The 17,844-nt window shown below is 38.8% G+C and overlaps 1 protein-coding gene across 6 annotated transcripts in view; it reads left to right on the forward strand.

Annotated features, from left to right (window-relative positions):
* Positions 1 to 17,844, forward strand: part of UBAC2 (UBA domain containing 2) — a 189,865-nt gene that overhangs the window by 115,772 nt on the left and 56,249 nt on the right. For all 6 annotated transcript variants that reach the window (XM_065533434.1, XM_074021327.1, XM_045377316.3 and 3 more), the window contains 2 exons: positions 1,324 to 1,447; positions 5,187 to 5,234. In XM_065533434.1, coding sequence (XP_065389506.1) covers positions 1,324 to 1,447; positions 5,187 to 5,234 — 172 coding nt within the window. The remainder of the gene's footprint in view (positions 1 to 1,323; positions 1,448 to 5,186; positions 5,235 to 17,844) is intronic.

Genomic DNA, 17,844 nt, shown 5'->3' on the forward strand with positions numbered 1-17,844 from the left:
GAACCTGCATCAGTGGAGAGTCAAAGCAGCCAGCGTATTCAAGGAGCAGCTGTGTGGATTTTTGAGGGGGCCTTGTGTGTGATGGTCCAGATGAGGGGAAGCAGAGAGGAGGACAGTGGTAACAATCTGCAGTGATGAGAGCGAACTGGGGTGCTTTGCCATCACATCTTTATGAAGCATTTTATCTTTGGATACTGGAGCCTATGGAAGGAAGGTCTTTTTTGTTTGTTTCTGTTTTTTGTTTTTTGTTTTTGAGACAGTCTCGCTCTGTCGCCCAGGCTAGAGTGCAGTGGTGCAATCTTGGCTCATTGCAAGCTCCGCCTCTCGGATTCACGCCATTCTCCTGCCTCAGCCTCCCAAGTAGTAGTTGGGACTGCAGGTGCCCGCCACCATGCCCGGCTAATTTTTTGTATTTTTAGTAGAGATGGGGTTATACCGTGTTAGCCAGGATGGTCTCGATCTCCTGACCTTGTGATCCACCCGCCTTGGCCTCCCAAAGTGCTGGGATTACAGGCATGAGCCACCGCTCATACCCAGCCGGAAGGAAGGGTTTTTAAGCAAGGGAGTGATGTGATCAGAGTTGTGTTTTAGGAAGAGAATACTGCCAACAATGTTAAGAAATGGATCAGAGAGAAGCAAGACTGTAAGTAGAAAGACACATAGGACTTTTGAATCTGTCAAGGTGAAGGTGTCAAATTGACATTCAGAAATGGGCAGGCAGTTTTAGGTCTCACTTCATTTTCTTAGCCCAAGCTATAGAAAGGGTTGAGATTATATGAGGAGATGAGCGAGCAAGAAGAAAAGGCTATAATGGAACCATGGAGAAGCCAGAAGAGTGGTGTAAGAAATCGCTGGTCAACCACTGAGAAACAGGGTTTCAGACAAAGGGAGGAAGGAATGTGAGGAAGGGAGGGCCAGAGGTGAACCGTGTCAGATCACTAGACAGGGCCTGAGATGAGGCTTTTGGATTTGACTGTGAAGAATTCTAATGTTTGCTGCTTTTGGTTTGTCTAGTTTCTCATTAGATTTTAGTAATACCTGGGAAGAAAACATTGCCTCCACTTTTCTCACAATTAGTAGGTGCTGAACCACTTCTTTGCGGTGGTTTCAGGAGGGTCAATAAGGATAGAATTATTAGAGTTTTCATAAAGTGTTCTGTACAAATTATTTTGGACATGATGCATATTTGGAAATCAATGTGTATATCTAAGACTATGCTTTCAGACTGAAATAAAATTATAAGCAGTGTTACTTCAAAGATACATCTGCCATTGGTGTTTAAAATTCACTATTATAGTGATTTTTTTTTATTTGTTTGCATAGCCTGGCACCTGTGTTTGCTCTGTTTGTACCATTTTACTGCTCCATACCAAGAGTCCAAGTGGCACAAATTCTGGGCCCGTTGTCCATCACAAACAAGACATTGATTTATATATTGGGACTACAGGTACAGTATGCATTTTTATGTTCACTTTTCTTTAACCAGATCAGTTTTTTTGGTCTTTCTCTCATTTGATCTCCTTGAAAACAATGGTTTTTTTTCCCCCATAATCTTGGCTTCATGATCTATATCAAATGTTTAAAGGAAGTGTTACAGAACAAGAACATCAAGGTATAGAAGGTACTAGAATACTTTCATAGTCTTTAGAAATCTGATAAGAGCTTTCACTGTAATTTGTATCTGTGGAAAATATTTTCATTTCGTGTACAATTGCATGTGAGTGCTTTTTAACAATGATAGTATGAAGTGGAAACAAATGAGAACAATCAAAAAGTAGAAAGTAGAAAATCAGTGTCAAAATTAATTTATTGAATACAGTGTCGCAAATAAAGCTCTGAAGAAGAGTGTGCTCTACAAACCCGAGCTTTGGAGTTTTCAAGAAGCATTGTCAGCTTCATTATTTCCTTGTTTGTGTAGCTGTGATGGTAGTGTCACCATTTGCTAAATGGTTTGCTGTGAAGACTGCTAGAGTACTACTGTCCAGCTTACATTTGAAAAGCTTCTTTGCCAATCCTCATCGAATGTCAGTTTCTCCCTGCTGGGCTCCAGGTCTGTGGTAGGAGAATGATTTTCAGTTTTCTATCTGTACTACTTGTCACTTTTCTTTTACTCTCACGGCTTTTGATGTAATTTTATTCTACAGCTTCCTGTGTCACCATGTGTCGCTTGGCCTTTTGATCCACTGATTAATACTCATAACATTCCTTATCCCACGCACATATAACCGGATACTAGAGTCGCTTCAGAATGCCTTCCTCCCTCCCCTTTTAACCTTTAGCATTTCCTCTCACTTCTCCAGTCTGCTGTCATGTGTTATCAATGGCTCATCTGGGGCGTTTTCTTACCACTTTTACAACCGTTTCTCATGAAATCTGTTTATTCTCCATCTCTCAACCCCAGTACTGTTAAACGCCCCCCTGATCCTACCTGATATCCGTGTAACCAAATAGCCCGTTTCTGCAGTTGATTCTTATGAGTAGGATTTGCTATAGCAGATTTAATATTTTTAAAGCTGTTATAACAGAGGCCATGTGGAATTTGAAGAGCACTCCAGACCTTGCTCAGGAGACCCAAGTTCTAGTCCTATCTTGCCTCTCTCCAGCCATGAGACTTGGGTTGAGTCTTGGAACCCCTCTGAGCCTCACATTGACTGTATAGTTCTTCCAACTCTAAAGCTATGTAGAATCTTTGAGAATGAAAACACTGTTTTATTAATTGTGGAGTAGGAGTTCAGTGTGGCATTGTGGAAAGTCTTTGGAGCCAAGTCATTGGGTTTCGGTTTAATGACTTGGTCTGGTAATGATTTGCTTTGTCACTTACCTTTTCTGAACCCCCATTTCCCCATCTATCAAGAGGGGATGATAATATCTACCTTATAGAGGTATTTGAAGGATAGCATGAAGTGTTTAGTGTAATCTGAACAGATAATAAGAGCTAAGTCAATTGGTTACTATTAATTAATAATTTATGTCTCTATAGCTACCACCATTCATTTTTCTGAGATTGTGAATGTATTTCTTGTTTTGTTTTGTTTTTGGCATAAAGCAAAATAAGTATTATGTTTAATCTCTCGGGGAAAGGGGATCTTAGTTGGATAAAGAGACACAGCATGGCCTTTGTCACAGGGCCATTGTAGTAGGTTGGTGGAAAAGTAATCCACAATTACTTTTCCACCAACCTAATATCTAGTGCAGTTTTTGCAGCTCACCATGAGGCATCCCTCTTAGCCCTGCTGAAAGCAGAAAGGTAGATGCAACTACCATGGATAGTTTTTCAAAATAATATAAATTTCCATTATTTTTGTATTATTTCCGGTAACTTTGAGAGGGAGAAGTTGAGATTAGAATATAGAGGTGGAGATGCCTCATTGGCTCCTTGATAAAATCTAGGTCCTTAGCATGAATGGCATGCAGGGTTCTTCTTGCCTGTCTGGTGTCAACTCCCACTTGTGCCCACCTTGAAGGAGTGTAACTGAACTCCTTATTGCTAAAGTGTACATCCTCTGCCTGCCTCCCTCCCCTCCAAGTCTTTGCATGTGTTTCTGTGCCTTTTTCTCTCCCCATTACAACTAGGGACATTGTTGAATGAATGAATGAATGAATGAATGAATGAATGAATGAATGAATGAATGAAGACTTGAATCATAATCGGAAGAGCCAAAATGCTTAAGACTCATTTAAGTATCCGATGACTTGAGAGCCCATAACATCATGCCCTGTGCAATGGGCTATGATGTTATGGGCTCTCAAGCCATCCGATACTATCACCCACTGAGTGAGATGTAGCCCCTGTCCTCAAGGAGCCCAGCCATGAGAAAACACACAGACACTGGCAAGATGTAGGCAGACATACTGGCGACCACACAGGCAATGAGAGGCTTCAGAACCCAGAGGAAATTACTTTTTTAATGACAAAATGAGATGCTCTTTTTACTTGCATATGAGACATGGAAGAGTGGAGAGCATGACTGTGGAGGCAGTCCTGGATACACTCCAGCCCACCACCTGCTGGCTGTTGACCTGCAGCAAATTGCTTAACCACTCGGTCTTGCTGAAGTGCCTTGAGAGCAATGCCTGACACATAGAAAGTGTTAGCTAGTCTGTTATTCCTTCTATTTGTAGAAGAAAACTACAGCAAAATATTTGTCTACATGGTTCCCATCATTATTATCAGAGTCATTTCCACTGAACAAACGTCCGTGCTACATCAAAGGTTCAAATTTAAAGTCGCAGCCAGTGCACATTTCTAAGTGAGCCTATCACTAGAGCAAAGGTTGCCAGCTTCTCTGTGTGAGTATGTCAACTCTTACCTTTTGTGTCTGTCTTCTTTCTGTGTGTCTTTGGTAAGTGTGCAGAACTTTGAGGTTTTCATCTAGCACAATGCCAGCGATGAACCTGGGCTGTCCTGCCTGAGTATCCTGCCTTTTCCTCTACAATCAGAAGTAAACCCCCAATCTAAAGTTCTAAAAATTAACCAACAATAACCCACAAATCATTTCTTTGTTGCAGGAATATTTTCAGAGTCCTTATGATTTTTTTTTTAATTACCCTGAGCACAACTCTAAGATATAAACTATTTGGAAAACAAAGGGAAGAATTTCATGAGATCTAATTCTAATTACTTTTGCCATTGATTAACTTCATTACTGTGATTTAGTTTGCTCTTCCTTGGGTGAACTAGAATGAGAATATCAACACTTGAGAAAGTTACCGTTGAATATAGACCTAAGTAGGCTGGCAGGGTTCTTCCCATCTAAATTTAGGGTAACAATGTTAAGAAGTTAAAATGAGAAAGTTATTTACATAAATATCACATCATTGCCAAGCATGGGATGGTGATTACCTGTTTTGTATGTTGTTAATTCTAATAATTTCTTTATATGTAGTATTTTACTTTAAGTCAGTTGAAGTTTATAAATAACATCATACTTTGGTTTCACTTATTTTTCTTTGCATGGGGTGTGGGCCAGGTTCAACTTGTTTTAGGCTATACAAAGTCTGATGTCTGAATAAAAAAAAAATAATATACAATTTTCTTTTAAATAACAGTTGATATTTACTAATTTTCCATTTGCTTCTCTGTATTATGGCATATATAGTTAATACTTTATATAAATGGTCATGACTGTAGTTATGTAAAAATAAGTGAATTTTATTTTTAGTTGCCTTTTTTTTTTCTTTTATAGCTTTTCACCTCTGGTTCCTACATCTGGATTGTAGCCATAAGTGGACTTGTAAGTGTGACTACCTTTTTATACCCAATTCTCTCTCTCTCCTGTAAAAACATTAGGAAAATTGTCCTATTTAGATGGTGCATCATATTCAACTGTCTCACCATTCTTTTTTTTGAGACAGAATTTCGCTCTTGTTGCCCAAGCTGGAGTGCAGTGGTGCAATCTCAGCTCACCACAACGTCTGCCTCCTGGGTTCAAGTGATTCTCCTGCCACAGGAGACTGAGTAGCTGGGATTACAGGCATGCGCCACCACGCCCGGCTAATTTTGCATTTTTAGTAGAGATGGGGTTTCTCCATGTTGGTCAGGCTGGTCTCGAACTCCCGACCTCAGGTGATCTGCCCGCCTCAGCCTCCCAAAGTGCTGGGATTACAGGCATGAGCCACTGCACCCGGCTCTCAACATTCGTTTAACCATGGCAGGTCTGGCTCAATGCTACTTCTGTAGTGATTAAAAAGGGCCAGTCATGGCCGGGCACGTTGGCTCGTGCCTGTAATCCCAGCACTTTGGGAGGCCGAGGCGGGTGGATCACGAGGTCAGGAGGTGGAGACCATCCTGGCTGACATGATGAAACCCCATCTCTGCTAAAAATACAAAAAAATTAGCCTGGCGCGGTGGCGGGCGCCTGTAGTCCCAGCTACTCAGGAGGCTGAGGCAGGAGAATGGCGTGAACCCGGGAGGCAGAGCTTGCAGTGAGCCGAGGTGGCGCCACTGCACTCCAGTCTGGGCGACTGAGCGAGACTCCGTCTCAAAAAAAAAAAAAAAAAAAAAAGGCCAGTCACATGGAAAATTGAGACAAGGGAGGCCAGTTTGTGCTTTCAAGGTAATTTTGATGAAAGTTTTAGCTGGATTTCTTGTCAGTGTTATCGTTTTTAAATCATAGAAAAAAAAAAAAAGCCTGAATGTGAAGAAGTTGGACTTACTAAAAATAAGGAGAGATAGTCTGCTCATTTTGTGAAAAGATATTGTCACACAAGGGAGAAAAAATGGCAACTGGAAAGTCAGGTGGGTTGTACCTGACCCAAAGACTCATCATGGAAGAAGGGAATGAACCAAGCAGCCTCAGTATGTGTGCTGGAATTTTTTCATCTTGCCCATGCTATTGTATTTTATTTTAATAATAAGCATTTGTCATAAATTCTCTATAAGGTATTTAAAAAGAAATTAGAGCATGAAATGGAGTTTTATTCTTCATCCATGACTTAAATTTGAACCTCCAGATTTATAAAAATAAATTTTAACTAGGGGTTATAGAGCATAGTTTTAATTTCTTTCTTGGAAAAGACTAAAAATGACAGAATGGATTCATAATAATACACATTTCACTACAAGGATTACATACATTTCAAGTAAATTATCACTATCCTTGTTTCTTGGGTGAATGACTGGTATTTGGGGCCAGTGTGTCATCCTGTGTGCCTGCTTACCCCTCTTCTTCCTTTAAGCTCTCTTTATTATTCCTTTTCTGTGTTCATTCTTTGCTTAAAACTATGCCTTCGTTCCCCATGGCTGATATGCTTGCAGCCAAGATTCTGGGGCTCCAAGTCACTTTGTTTTCTCCTCCCTAAAAATTTTCACATCTGCCCAGATACCTGATTTGGCTTCAGGACCACAGAACTAAACCCTGCTGTGAAGTCTTCAAAATGCCTGAGCTATCCGTCTGGTATTCTTGAGACTTGTGGTGGCTTAGGGCCATCCTGGGATTAGACTGATTCTCTGGGACACAGGTGCCAGACTCTCCCAAGTCTAGGCTCATGCAGTTAGTACTGCTGCGTGACTGAGGAAGATTTAACCAACTTGAGAACAGCAAAGAAGGAGCTCATTGCTTTGATCATGAGAGCTGCCTAAGGATGTACTATTTATTCCATGGCATATTTGTTTCACTTAGCAGTAATGGTTTTGAGTTCTGTTTTAAGTATTTTCCAAAAGCATTCAAATATTGAAGTACCTTATTATATATGCCTTCATTGTGTTAGTTACTATTAATTCTTTTACTCTCAATATTTGTCCCCTTCTTTAGTAACTCTTATGTGACTCAGTTTTTTTTTTAACACATTCCATTTTCTTTCTTTATTCTTTTTTTAGACTCCTGGCTTTTAGTGCTTGCTGTCTCCTCAGAAAGTTTCATTGTGTGACGTTCAGTGCACTAGAATTGGAGGTTCCATTTTTCATCTCTTTGTAGTCTTTTTTAAATCTAAAATTGTATGTTAAGATCATAGTCTTTTCCAGTACACATGTTTAACAGGTAGTGGGTTAATTTAGTTAATTTAATAAATTTTAAAAAATTTAATTTTTTAATTAAAAAAAACCTGTTTTTAGTTTTTAAAAGGAATCAGACGTTTAAAATAAAATTCTTGACAAAAAAAAAATTCCTTGTTTCAGAAGCGTGAATAGAACTACAGTATGTTTGGAATATAATTCAAAGATGATGTAGCATTTTGAAGAACCCTGCTAATAATAAACATTTCTGAGCCTTTTACAGTCATTGATTCAGCCAAAGTTACCAACCTTCTATGACAAAAAAATCTGATAAATCTTCATATTAACCTTGTTCTTTATTATTATTTTACCATAATTAGATGACTGTGTTTATTTAAAATAATTAATATTCATGAACCATAGCCAGTTTTCCTATGTTCTGTACCATAAGTGTTGGTGCTTGTTTTGAACTTAAGGAACATTTTCTTTTTTTGTCTAGAAAATTCTCATTTTTATTATGAAATATTTACTGTGATGTGGCATACTTTAGATAAGGAAGATTGTAAAAGAGAGTATCAGTATTATTTGTGAGTGTTTGATTTGCACACCCCTGACTATAGGATGCAAGCCTGAGATTCACAAAGCCACAGACTGCCTATTCCAGATGGCTCTTGCTCAACATGACTTCCCCTCTTCCTTTATAGATCAAGTGACTTCCCTTTTTGGGAGATATTATGCTGAATAAAATACAAACAAAATAAAATTCTTACTATGCAAAAGAAATGCACAGATAATTATAATCATAGATGATATTCAGTGTTTTGGGAAATGTTACAAAACCCATTGATGAGATTTCACATTTTAGTATTGAAACCAGTAATTCACTTAACCATGTGTGTTAAGCAGTGATTTTATTTCAATCTGGCAATTAACGTGTTTTTTAAGAGAAAGAGTATTTTTTAAACAAAGATATTTGTATGAAGCATAAGTAATTTGTTATTTGCTGTCATAGAAACCAAAAACTTTACTCATGCTTTTCTGGAAAGCTGCCAACTTTGGATTGAGTTTATTTTATTTAGCTAGGTACTGGTTGATTTATTTTATTTAGGCTAGTTTTTTTTTTTTTTTTTTTTTAAAGACAGGCTTGCTCTGTCACCCAGGCTGGAGTGCAGTAACACGATCTTGGCTCACTGCAACCACTGCCTCCCTGGTTCAAGCGATTCTCGTGCCTCAGCCTCCCGAGTAGCTGGGATTGCAGGTGCATGCCACCACGTCTGGCTACTTGTTTTGTATATTCAGTAGAGACGAGGTTTCACCATGTTGGCCAGGCTGGTCTGGAACTCCTGACATCAGGGGATCCGTCCACCTCAGCCACCCAAAGTGCTGGGATTGTAGACGTGAGCCACCACGCCTGGCCTAGACTAGTTTTTAATCTCTCCTCGGTGTCCCTTATTCTTGCATAATTATAGATATCTTTGAATATATAACTTTAAAGTATTCCACTGATTAAAATAGAAGATTGATAAATTATGTCAGTACAGTATTTTACTAGTAAGTTGACCACTTTTTATCTTCAGTGATATCACAGAAAATAACTAAATCATTTTTCTGAGTTGAGGGAGGACAGTTTTTAGCTTACAGGAGCAATAGTAAGTTAGTTTGCCAAGGATGGCTGTCAGACCTCAGTTCTATTTTGTTATCCAGTCGAGACCCCAGCTGCTGCCCAGGAAAGGTGAGGGGGATTCCCTTGTACTTAAAGATTACTATAAGATTATTCACATGTATCATTGATAAATGTTTTTATGTTGCCTTTTTCCTCCTTTGACAGTTCTGATTTTTAATGCAAACATTTAGTATTTAAAATAGGACTTTTCATGAAATGTTGCAAAATTGTAATTGGAAAGCTTGGCTATTACAGCCAAGTGACATATATCAGTTTAAACAAATACTTCAACATTTCAGTGACTGTATTAACTGTTCTTCTTAATGTCTGGTGAGAGACCTTCAAAAATTGAAGTCAGTCTTTATATATTCATAATTCCACTAATTTTGTTACACATTAATACTTTTCCTTAAAGCATTGCTTACTTACTGAACTTCATTTAAATTCTTTTTGTGGTTCTGCAGAGAGCTTTTGAGCCATCTACATCCCAGAACTTCTTCATTTTCTGCAATTTTATGAATCATAGTACTGAGTCATTACCACAGGGATGCACCCTAATTCTCAAAAGCTGAGGCCTCAGGACTGATCTGATTCTGGCATGATTAAAATAGAAAGAGCCTTCTTTTGCCGATTTTTCTTTTTATTACAGTTCACACATTTATCTTTACTTGAACCTCTTTCAAGCTGTTTGAGAGTGAATTAACAGGCTATATTCCTCAGACTTCCCCCTTCAATGCAGCCCTTCACTGTACCCATTTCCTGCATTTGTTACTTATGTACACTATATCAGACTTTGATTGTTTCTGATCCCAGCAGCCTTAGTGTAGGAAAAAAAAAAATCTGTTACACCCAAAAGTAAGATTTGGGACTTCAAATGTGGTCTGAGTTTGGATTATTTTCTGTAAGCAGTGGGGATCTTTAAAGCACTTCAAGAAGAAACACTTTACGATGGTGCCAGATTACAGAAGCCTTATCAGGGTTTGTAGATCATAGGACGGGGATAGGGAAAATGAGCCATCTGGAGGGAGTCAGGACAGCTCATTTGCAGGCTGTGATTTGCCTTTCTCTCTTCCCTCTGTAGTACTTTTAAAGACAAACAAAAAAACCCACACTACTGTCTTAAAGTAACTGTGAACAAATGGAAACAGCATAACCTGCTGTGGAAGTGTAAGCATCCTTAGAGTATGTTTTGAGGCCTTGGCCTGCTTCTGGGCAAGGGATGGTAGGTGCGGGTTCCTTTGCACCGCCTCTGCTTGTGCCCAACTCTCTTCTCTGCATGCTTCCTTTTCTCCTACTTAACCTTCTTTCCCTTAGATTGCTTCTCCATTGACCAAAGAGAGGTATAGGTAGCAGGTCAGATAACTCCTCTGATGCACAAGCCTCCCAGTTAAACTTAGATTTGGATTATTTTCTAGTAGTTTATTGAAAATGACGACAGAAGCTGCAAAGAAAAATCAAGGCTAACCGGATACAGTGGCTCATGCCTGGAATCCCAGCTCTTTGGGAGACTGAGGCAGGTGGATCGCTTGAGCCCAAGAGTTCAACACCAGCCTAGGCAACATGGCAAAACCCTGTTTCTACAAAAAACAAACAAACAAAAATTTCAAGGCTGACCAAAGCCATGAGGGTGGTGGGACTTGTAAAAGGACCATGTGTAGAAGTTGAAGATGGGTCCTTAGGAAACATCCAAATTTGGAGGGTATTTTATAATTAAAATAGCAAGTGTGATGTCAGTGCTTGTCCATTGTACACCCCCCACACACTCACATTCATGTTGACTCATCCATATGCACTCCCTTCTCTCCTTTTTCTTCCCTCCCTCTCTATGCCACCTTTCCCTGTCCTGACAACCGGGAGCTGGGACCGACTGGAAGAAGGCTTCTATTAATATATTCTTCCTTGTGGCAATTGCAACTCAGGCCCAGGATGACAAATGGTGTTGTAGGCCATTGTTAACACAGGGAGGTAGTGACCAGTCAACATGTGATTTCTAAATGTTCAGTGCAGAATAAATGAAATGATGCCGTTGTCTTAATAAAGCTGGCAGATAGAATTGACTTATAAAATTTATAAAAATAGCTATAAAACTTTATTGTTGCAACTTATGTTCTACTTGTAGGCAAAAATCTAGCCTCCTTTCAAAGCCTTTCAAAATGTGACCTCCTCACCTACCCCTGTCACTTCTGTGAACCATACACTCCAGTGACACTCAATATTTTACTGTTCCCAAACATCCACTTTCAGGATTCCGTGTCATTGTGCAAACATGTATTTTTCTTTAACAAACACACAGCACTATGTACCAAACACTTGTGGTAGATTTTTTGGTCTAGTATTTTTGTTTGTTCAAATATATTTGGTCAAAATATGTTCTGCCTCTCTCTACTGAAGCCGTCCCTATAGGGCTTCTGCGTGCCCTGTTGACATCAGGTTTTGTTCTTTGACTTACACTAGCCACTAAAATATGAGCAGAAGTGACAAATGCTTCATCTAGGCAGAAGCTTGAAGAGCCACTGCCTGGTTCCACCATTGCTCTTCCCCTTTGACATGAGAAAAGCAGGGCCCAGAGAGGGGCTGCTCCTCAGACTCCAGAATGAAGAAGTCAAATGGAGCAGGGTTGTACCAACATGTAGCATGAACAAGAAATAAATCTTTGTTATAAGCTACTGAAATTTGGGATAATTTGTTACCACAGTATAACTTAGAAAAAGCTGACTAATAGTACTCTTTTCTAAGCACTTTACAAATATTATTTTAATTAGTCCTTATAAAAACCCGAAGAACTTGGGACTATTCTCCCTATTTTATAGATGAAGAAACTGAGGCACAGGGAAATTAACTAAGTCATGCACTGCATAACAACGTTTTGGTCAACAACAGAGTGCGTATTCAGTGGTGGCCCTGTGGATTCTAATGGAGCATAGGTAGAAACTTGGTGTATGGCAATCAGTGTTGGCACTGCAGATCGAGTAGGGGAAATGACTGATATTCAGTCATGGTGCTGGAACACCTTATTTTCTGTATGAAAAAAATATATATAAATAAAAATATATATCCCATCTAGGTTTGTGTAAGTACATTCTATAATGTTCACATGATGACCAAATCACATAACAACACATTTCTCAGAATGTGTCCTTTTCGTTAAGCACCACATGACTGTAATTTGCCAGGAACACCAGCTGAAAAGTAGTGGAGACAGGATTCAAATGTAGGTAGCATAACTTTAGTGTCTATGCTCTTTTTTTTGTTTTGTTTTGAGATGGAATCTCGCAGTGTCGCCCATACTGGAGTGCCGTGGCGCGATCTTGGCTCACTGCAAGCTCCACCCCCTGGGTTCACGCAATTCTCCTGCCTCAGCCTCCCGAGTAGCTGGGACTACAGGCGCCTGTCACCCCCGCCCGGCTAATTTTTTTGTGTTTTTGGTAGAGACGGGATTTCACCATGTTAGCCAGGATGGTCTCGATCATCTGACCTCGTGATCCGCCCAGAGTGCTGGGATAACAGGCGTGAGCTACCGCACCCGGCCTGTGTCTGTGCTCTTAAAAGATAGCTTTGCATAACCACATGTAGTTTCTTCCAATTATATCCCCTCTTTCACTCACATATCCCTTCTTCTAGGAAATCTTACTCATTTAAGTCCTGGCCCAACCTTTTTCCTGAGTCAGTCCTGACTTTATTTATGAGAGCTCCCCTCTTAAATGTTTCAGTTACAGTATGTTATTGTTGACTGTAGGTAGGGGGTTGTGCAGCGAATCTCTGTCGCTTATTGATCTTGCTTAACTGAAACTTTATGCCTGCTGATTTTTAACTCTCCTTTTTCCTCTGCCCCCAGCCCCTAGCAACCACCATTTTACTCTCTGATTCTTTGAAATTAACCATCTTATATACCTCGTATAAGTGGAATCATGCAGTATTTGTCTTTTTGTGACTGGCTTGTTTCACTTAGCATATAGGTCCTCATGTTTCATCCACGTTGTCGCATATTACAAAATGTCTTTCTTTTTGAAGGGCTGAATAGTATTGCGTTGTATGCATGGACCACATTTTCTTCATCCCTTTATCTATCCATGGGCACGTAGGTTGTTTCCGCGTGTTGGCTATTGCAAATAACACTGCAGTGACGTGAGAGTGCCGAGACCTCTCTGAGATCCTGATTCATTTCTTTTGGATGTATACCCAATAGTGAGATTGCCAGATCATGTTAGTTCTATTTTTAATTTTTTGAGGAACCTCCATACTGTTTTCCATAGTTGTATCATTTGCATTTCTGCCAGCTGTGTACAGGGGTTCCAGTTTTCCCCACATCCTCACCAACACTTGTCTTTTGGTGTTTTTTGTTTTTTTATAATAGCCATCCCAGCAGGTGTGAGGTGATACCACACTGTGGTTTTGATTTGCATTTCCCTGATGGTTAGTGACATTGAGCATTTTTTCATGTACCTATTGGCCATTTGTATGTCTTCTTTGGAGAAATGTCTATTTAGGTCCTTAGCCCATTTTTAAAGTAGGTTATTAGTTTTTTGGTATTGAATTGTAGGAGAGTCCTTTTAGTTTATAGGAATTATATGTTATTCTTCATAATCTTCACTGCCTAGCACAATGTCTATTTGATACACATTCTAAAAATAATTTTTTAGTTTAAAAACTTAATAGTGTCAAAAAATAATTTCTGTGTTGTAAAACATTATACTACATGATTGTCAGGATGCTTGCAACGTGTACTGCCTTACTAGGTTCTTGATGTGTTCTCTATAGTGGTAGAGTACCTGGACTGTCTATTTTAAAGATAGGGAGGCTGAGGTTCAGGTTGCACGAATGATGGGTGGTAGAGCCAGGACAAAGGCCAGGTGTTCTGCTGCAGGCCCAGGGAGTCCAGCACCTTACACTGCACATCTCAAGGCTCTTGTCCATGTCTGTTCCAGCCACAGGATGCACAGACAGTTATTCTTAAAGTTTCCCTTAGCCACACCACTAGGATGAGGCCCCATTCATCAGCAATGGAGACATGATTCTGGAGGGCAATCTTGAGTATGGAGAGGTTTTCAAAGTCCCCAGAGGCCCTGAAAGACACAATCAACAACTTTTTGCAGCCTTCTGTATGCTGACCAATAGCCAAGGAAATTTTTTTCTCATTAGCAGTCTCTATTTTCTTCCTAATATGAAGAATGTGGCCTATAGCTGTGCTTTCTCTTCTAAAATCATCAAGATATTTAACTGGTCGTCTCTCCATGCTTAGTTGAAAGTGCAGCTTAAACCTCACCTTCAGCAAACTCATTGTCTTGCATTTCTTGCATTGTCATACTCAATCTGAAGTAAAGAAACATTTAGAGAAAACTTAAAGGATAATTTAAAGTATATTAGGCTGGTTTAGTAGAGTTACTGATTAAAGGAAAAAGAAGTGGAGATAAGGAAGAGGTTGCCAAGAAACACCCTTACTTATACATTGTAGAGATTACTGGTAGATTATCATGTCCGTTGCAGCACAGAACATTTTCCCATGGGGTCTTCGCATTGTCTTTTTATCAAGAAATTAAAATTTTTTCATCAGTTTTGATTATCTCTTTAAACTGTGTAGTTTTGGTTTTTGGTTTTTGGTTTCTCTCTCTCTCTCTCTCTCTTTCTCTCTCTCTCTCTCTGTGTGTGTTTAATGTAAGTGTCCAATGTTTGTCTTTGGGGACTGACTGTATTGATATTTCCTTTCTGTCTCTGGGAAGGGACTATGGTAAAATTGACATGTGTTGTTTTGAATTTATTTATTATTTATAAACAGCATAGGATGTTATCAAAGGTCTTCTCATGTTAGTTTATGTTGATAGCTGAGAACATTTTCAAAGCAGCAGAAGTTTTTTGTTGTTAAAAGCTTGTTTTTGTTCTGCTAAAATCCTACCTCTTATAAAATTTAAAAGATTTATGTATCTATCTTAGATCTTTCTAGATCTTCACATTCTTTTTTATTAAAAAATTCTTTTTCCCTTTTTTTGTTTATTAAGATGTTATTTTCATACAATAGAACTCACCAATTTTAAGTGTATGGTACGTTGAACTTTGGTAGTTGTATACAGTCGTGTACTCACCACCATAATCAGTATGGAAAGCAGTCTCCTCACCATGAATGGTGTCTTCATGCCCCATGCTGTCTTTCCCCACATCTAACTGCCAGCCCCAGGTAACCACCGATCTTCATGTCATTATAGTTTTGCCTTTGCTGGAATTTCATATACTTAGTATTGTATAATATGAAGTATTTTGTGTTTTACTTCTTTCATTTGAACATGATGTTTCTGAGATTCACCAATTTTTTAAATTAATTTTTCATTTATTGTATTAAGTAACAATTAATAGATTAAGTATTAATCTATAGTATGGATGCAGCATATACCATACTTTGTTTATCCATTCACCAATTGATGGACGTTTGATTTGCTTCCAGGTTTGGATTATTATGAATAATGCTGCTATGAACATCTGTGTACACATTTGTGTGTGGGCATATGTTTTCCTTCTTTAGGAACGGAATTGCTGGGTCATATGAAAAGTGTATATTTGACATTAGGAAATATGACCATGTTATTTTACAAAATGGCTCTACCATTTTGCATTTCCACCATCAATGTATGAAACTTCCAAATGTTCTACACCCTTGTCAACACTTGATATTGTCAGTCATTTTAGCTTTAGCCACTCTTTTGGGTATGCAGTGGTATCTTGTGGTTTTAATTTGCATTTCTCTAATGATTCATGAAGTTGAGCATTTTTTTAATGTGCTTAGTGGTCATTTGCATATCTTCTTTTGTGACTTATCTGTTCAAATCTTTTATCCATTTTGTTCATTGGGCTATTTATCTTTTAATTGAGTTAAAATAATTCTTTGTATATTCTGAATATAAGCTCTTTGTTGGACATGTTTTATGAAAATTGTATTCCAATCTGTGGCTTGTCTGTTACCAAAAAGCAAAATTTTAAAATCTTGATTCATTCATTGTTAACTGATTTTTAAAATAGTTTGTGCTTTTGATGTTCTTTTTAAGAAATCTTGGCTAATCCAATGTCACAAAGATTTTCTCCTATATTTTCTTCTAGAATTTAATAGTTTTTGCCATTTCATTTAGGTCTATGATCCAGTTTGAGTATAATTCTTTTGAGGTAAAGGGTAAGATTTATTCTTTTCCACACAGATACTCAGTTGTTCCATTACCAGTTATTGAAAAGACCCTTTTCTCCATTGCATGGCCTTGGCACCAAAACTCAGTTGACCAGTATAGGTTTATTTCTTGACTCTTTTCTTTCCTAATTATCTATATATCTGTCCTTATGCCAATACCACACTGCACTGATTACTCCAGCTTTATGGTAAGTCTTGCAATCAGGCAATATAAGTCCTCCCACCTTGTTTTTCTTTTTTAAAACTGGTTTGCTTATTTTAGGACATTTACTTTTAATATACATTCTACAGTCAGCCTGTAATTTCTTCAAAAAAGGGGAAAAAGAGTCAAGATTTTGCTTGGGATTGCATTGAAACATTAGATCAACTTGGGAAGGATTGCCGTGGTAATGGTTGTTAAGTGTTTCCACAGATTCTTTTATGCATCAAGAGATGGAGCTTATTTTTCCTCTGCTAGAGTTTGAGCTGTACTTGGTGATACTTATAATGAATAGAATGTGGCAAAAATGATGGAATGTGACTCCCAAGAGCAGATCATAAAAGACACAGCTACTTTGATCTTGCTCCCTCCTGGATTACTTGCCCTTGGGGAGCCCGTCTGCCATGCCATGAGGACACTTAAGCAGACCTGTGGAGAAGTCCACATGGCCAACAGTGTGGCCTCCTGCCAGCAGTCAGCACTAACTTGATAGGTGTGTTTTTGAGCCACCTTGGAAAGTTATCCTCCAGTGCCAGTCAGGTCTTCAGATGAATGCAGATAGGCTGACATCTTGACTGACTACAGCCTCATGAGAGACCTTGAGCCATAACCACTCAGCTGAGTTACTCCCACATTCCTGCCCCCACAGAAACTGTATGGATAATAGATGCTTATTGTTTTAAGCCAGTGAGTCTTGGGTAATTTGTTGCTAAGTAATCAACAGCTAATACAACAATCTTAACAGCACTGAGTTCTCCAACTCATGAACATGATAAGTCTCTACATTTATTTAGCTCTTCTTTAATTCCCTTTTGCAGTTTTTAAATTTTCAATGTATAGGCCTTGCACATCTTTCATTAGATGTATTCCTAAGTAATTGTGGTATTTTGATGCTATTATAATTGGAATTGATTTTATAAATGTTTTCCCAATTGTTTGTCACTAGCGTATAGAAATACAGTTGATTGGCCGGGCGCGGTGGCTCATGCCTGTAATCCCAGCACTTTGGGAGGCCGAGGCGGGCTGATCACAAGGTCAGGAGTTCAAGACTAGCCTGACCAACATGGTGAAACCTCATCTCTATTAAAAAATACAAAAATTAGCCAGACTTGGTAGTGGGCACCTGTAATCCCAGCTACTTGGGAGGCTGAGGCAGGAGAATCCCTTGAACCTGGGAGGCCAAGGTTGCAGTGAGCTGAGATCATGCCACTGCACTCCAGCCTGGGCTACAGAGTAAGACTCTGTCTCAAAAAAAAAAAAAAAGAAAAGAAAAAAAGAAATACGGTTGATTTCTGTATTTCATTTTTGTGTCCTGCAACTTTTCTAAATGTGTTTATTATTTCTGGTAGCTTTTCTGTGGATTCCTTAGAGTTTTCAACATAGAT

Source organism: Macaca fascicularis, chromosome 17 (assembly GCF_037993035.2).
Source record: "Macaca fascicularis isolate 582-1 chromosome 17, T2T-MFA8v1.1".
In the NCBI taxonomy this organism is placed as follows: Eukaryota; Metazoa; Chordata; class Mammalia; order Primates; family Cercopithecidae; genus Macaca; species Macaca fascicularis.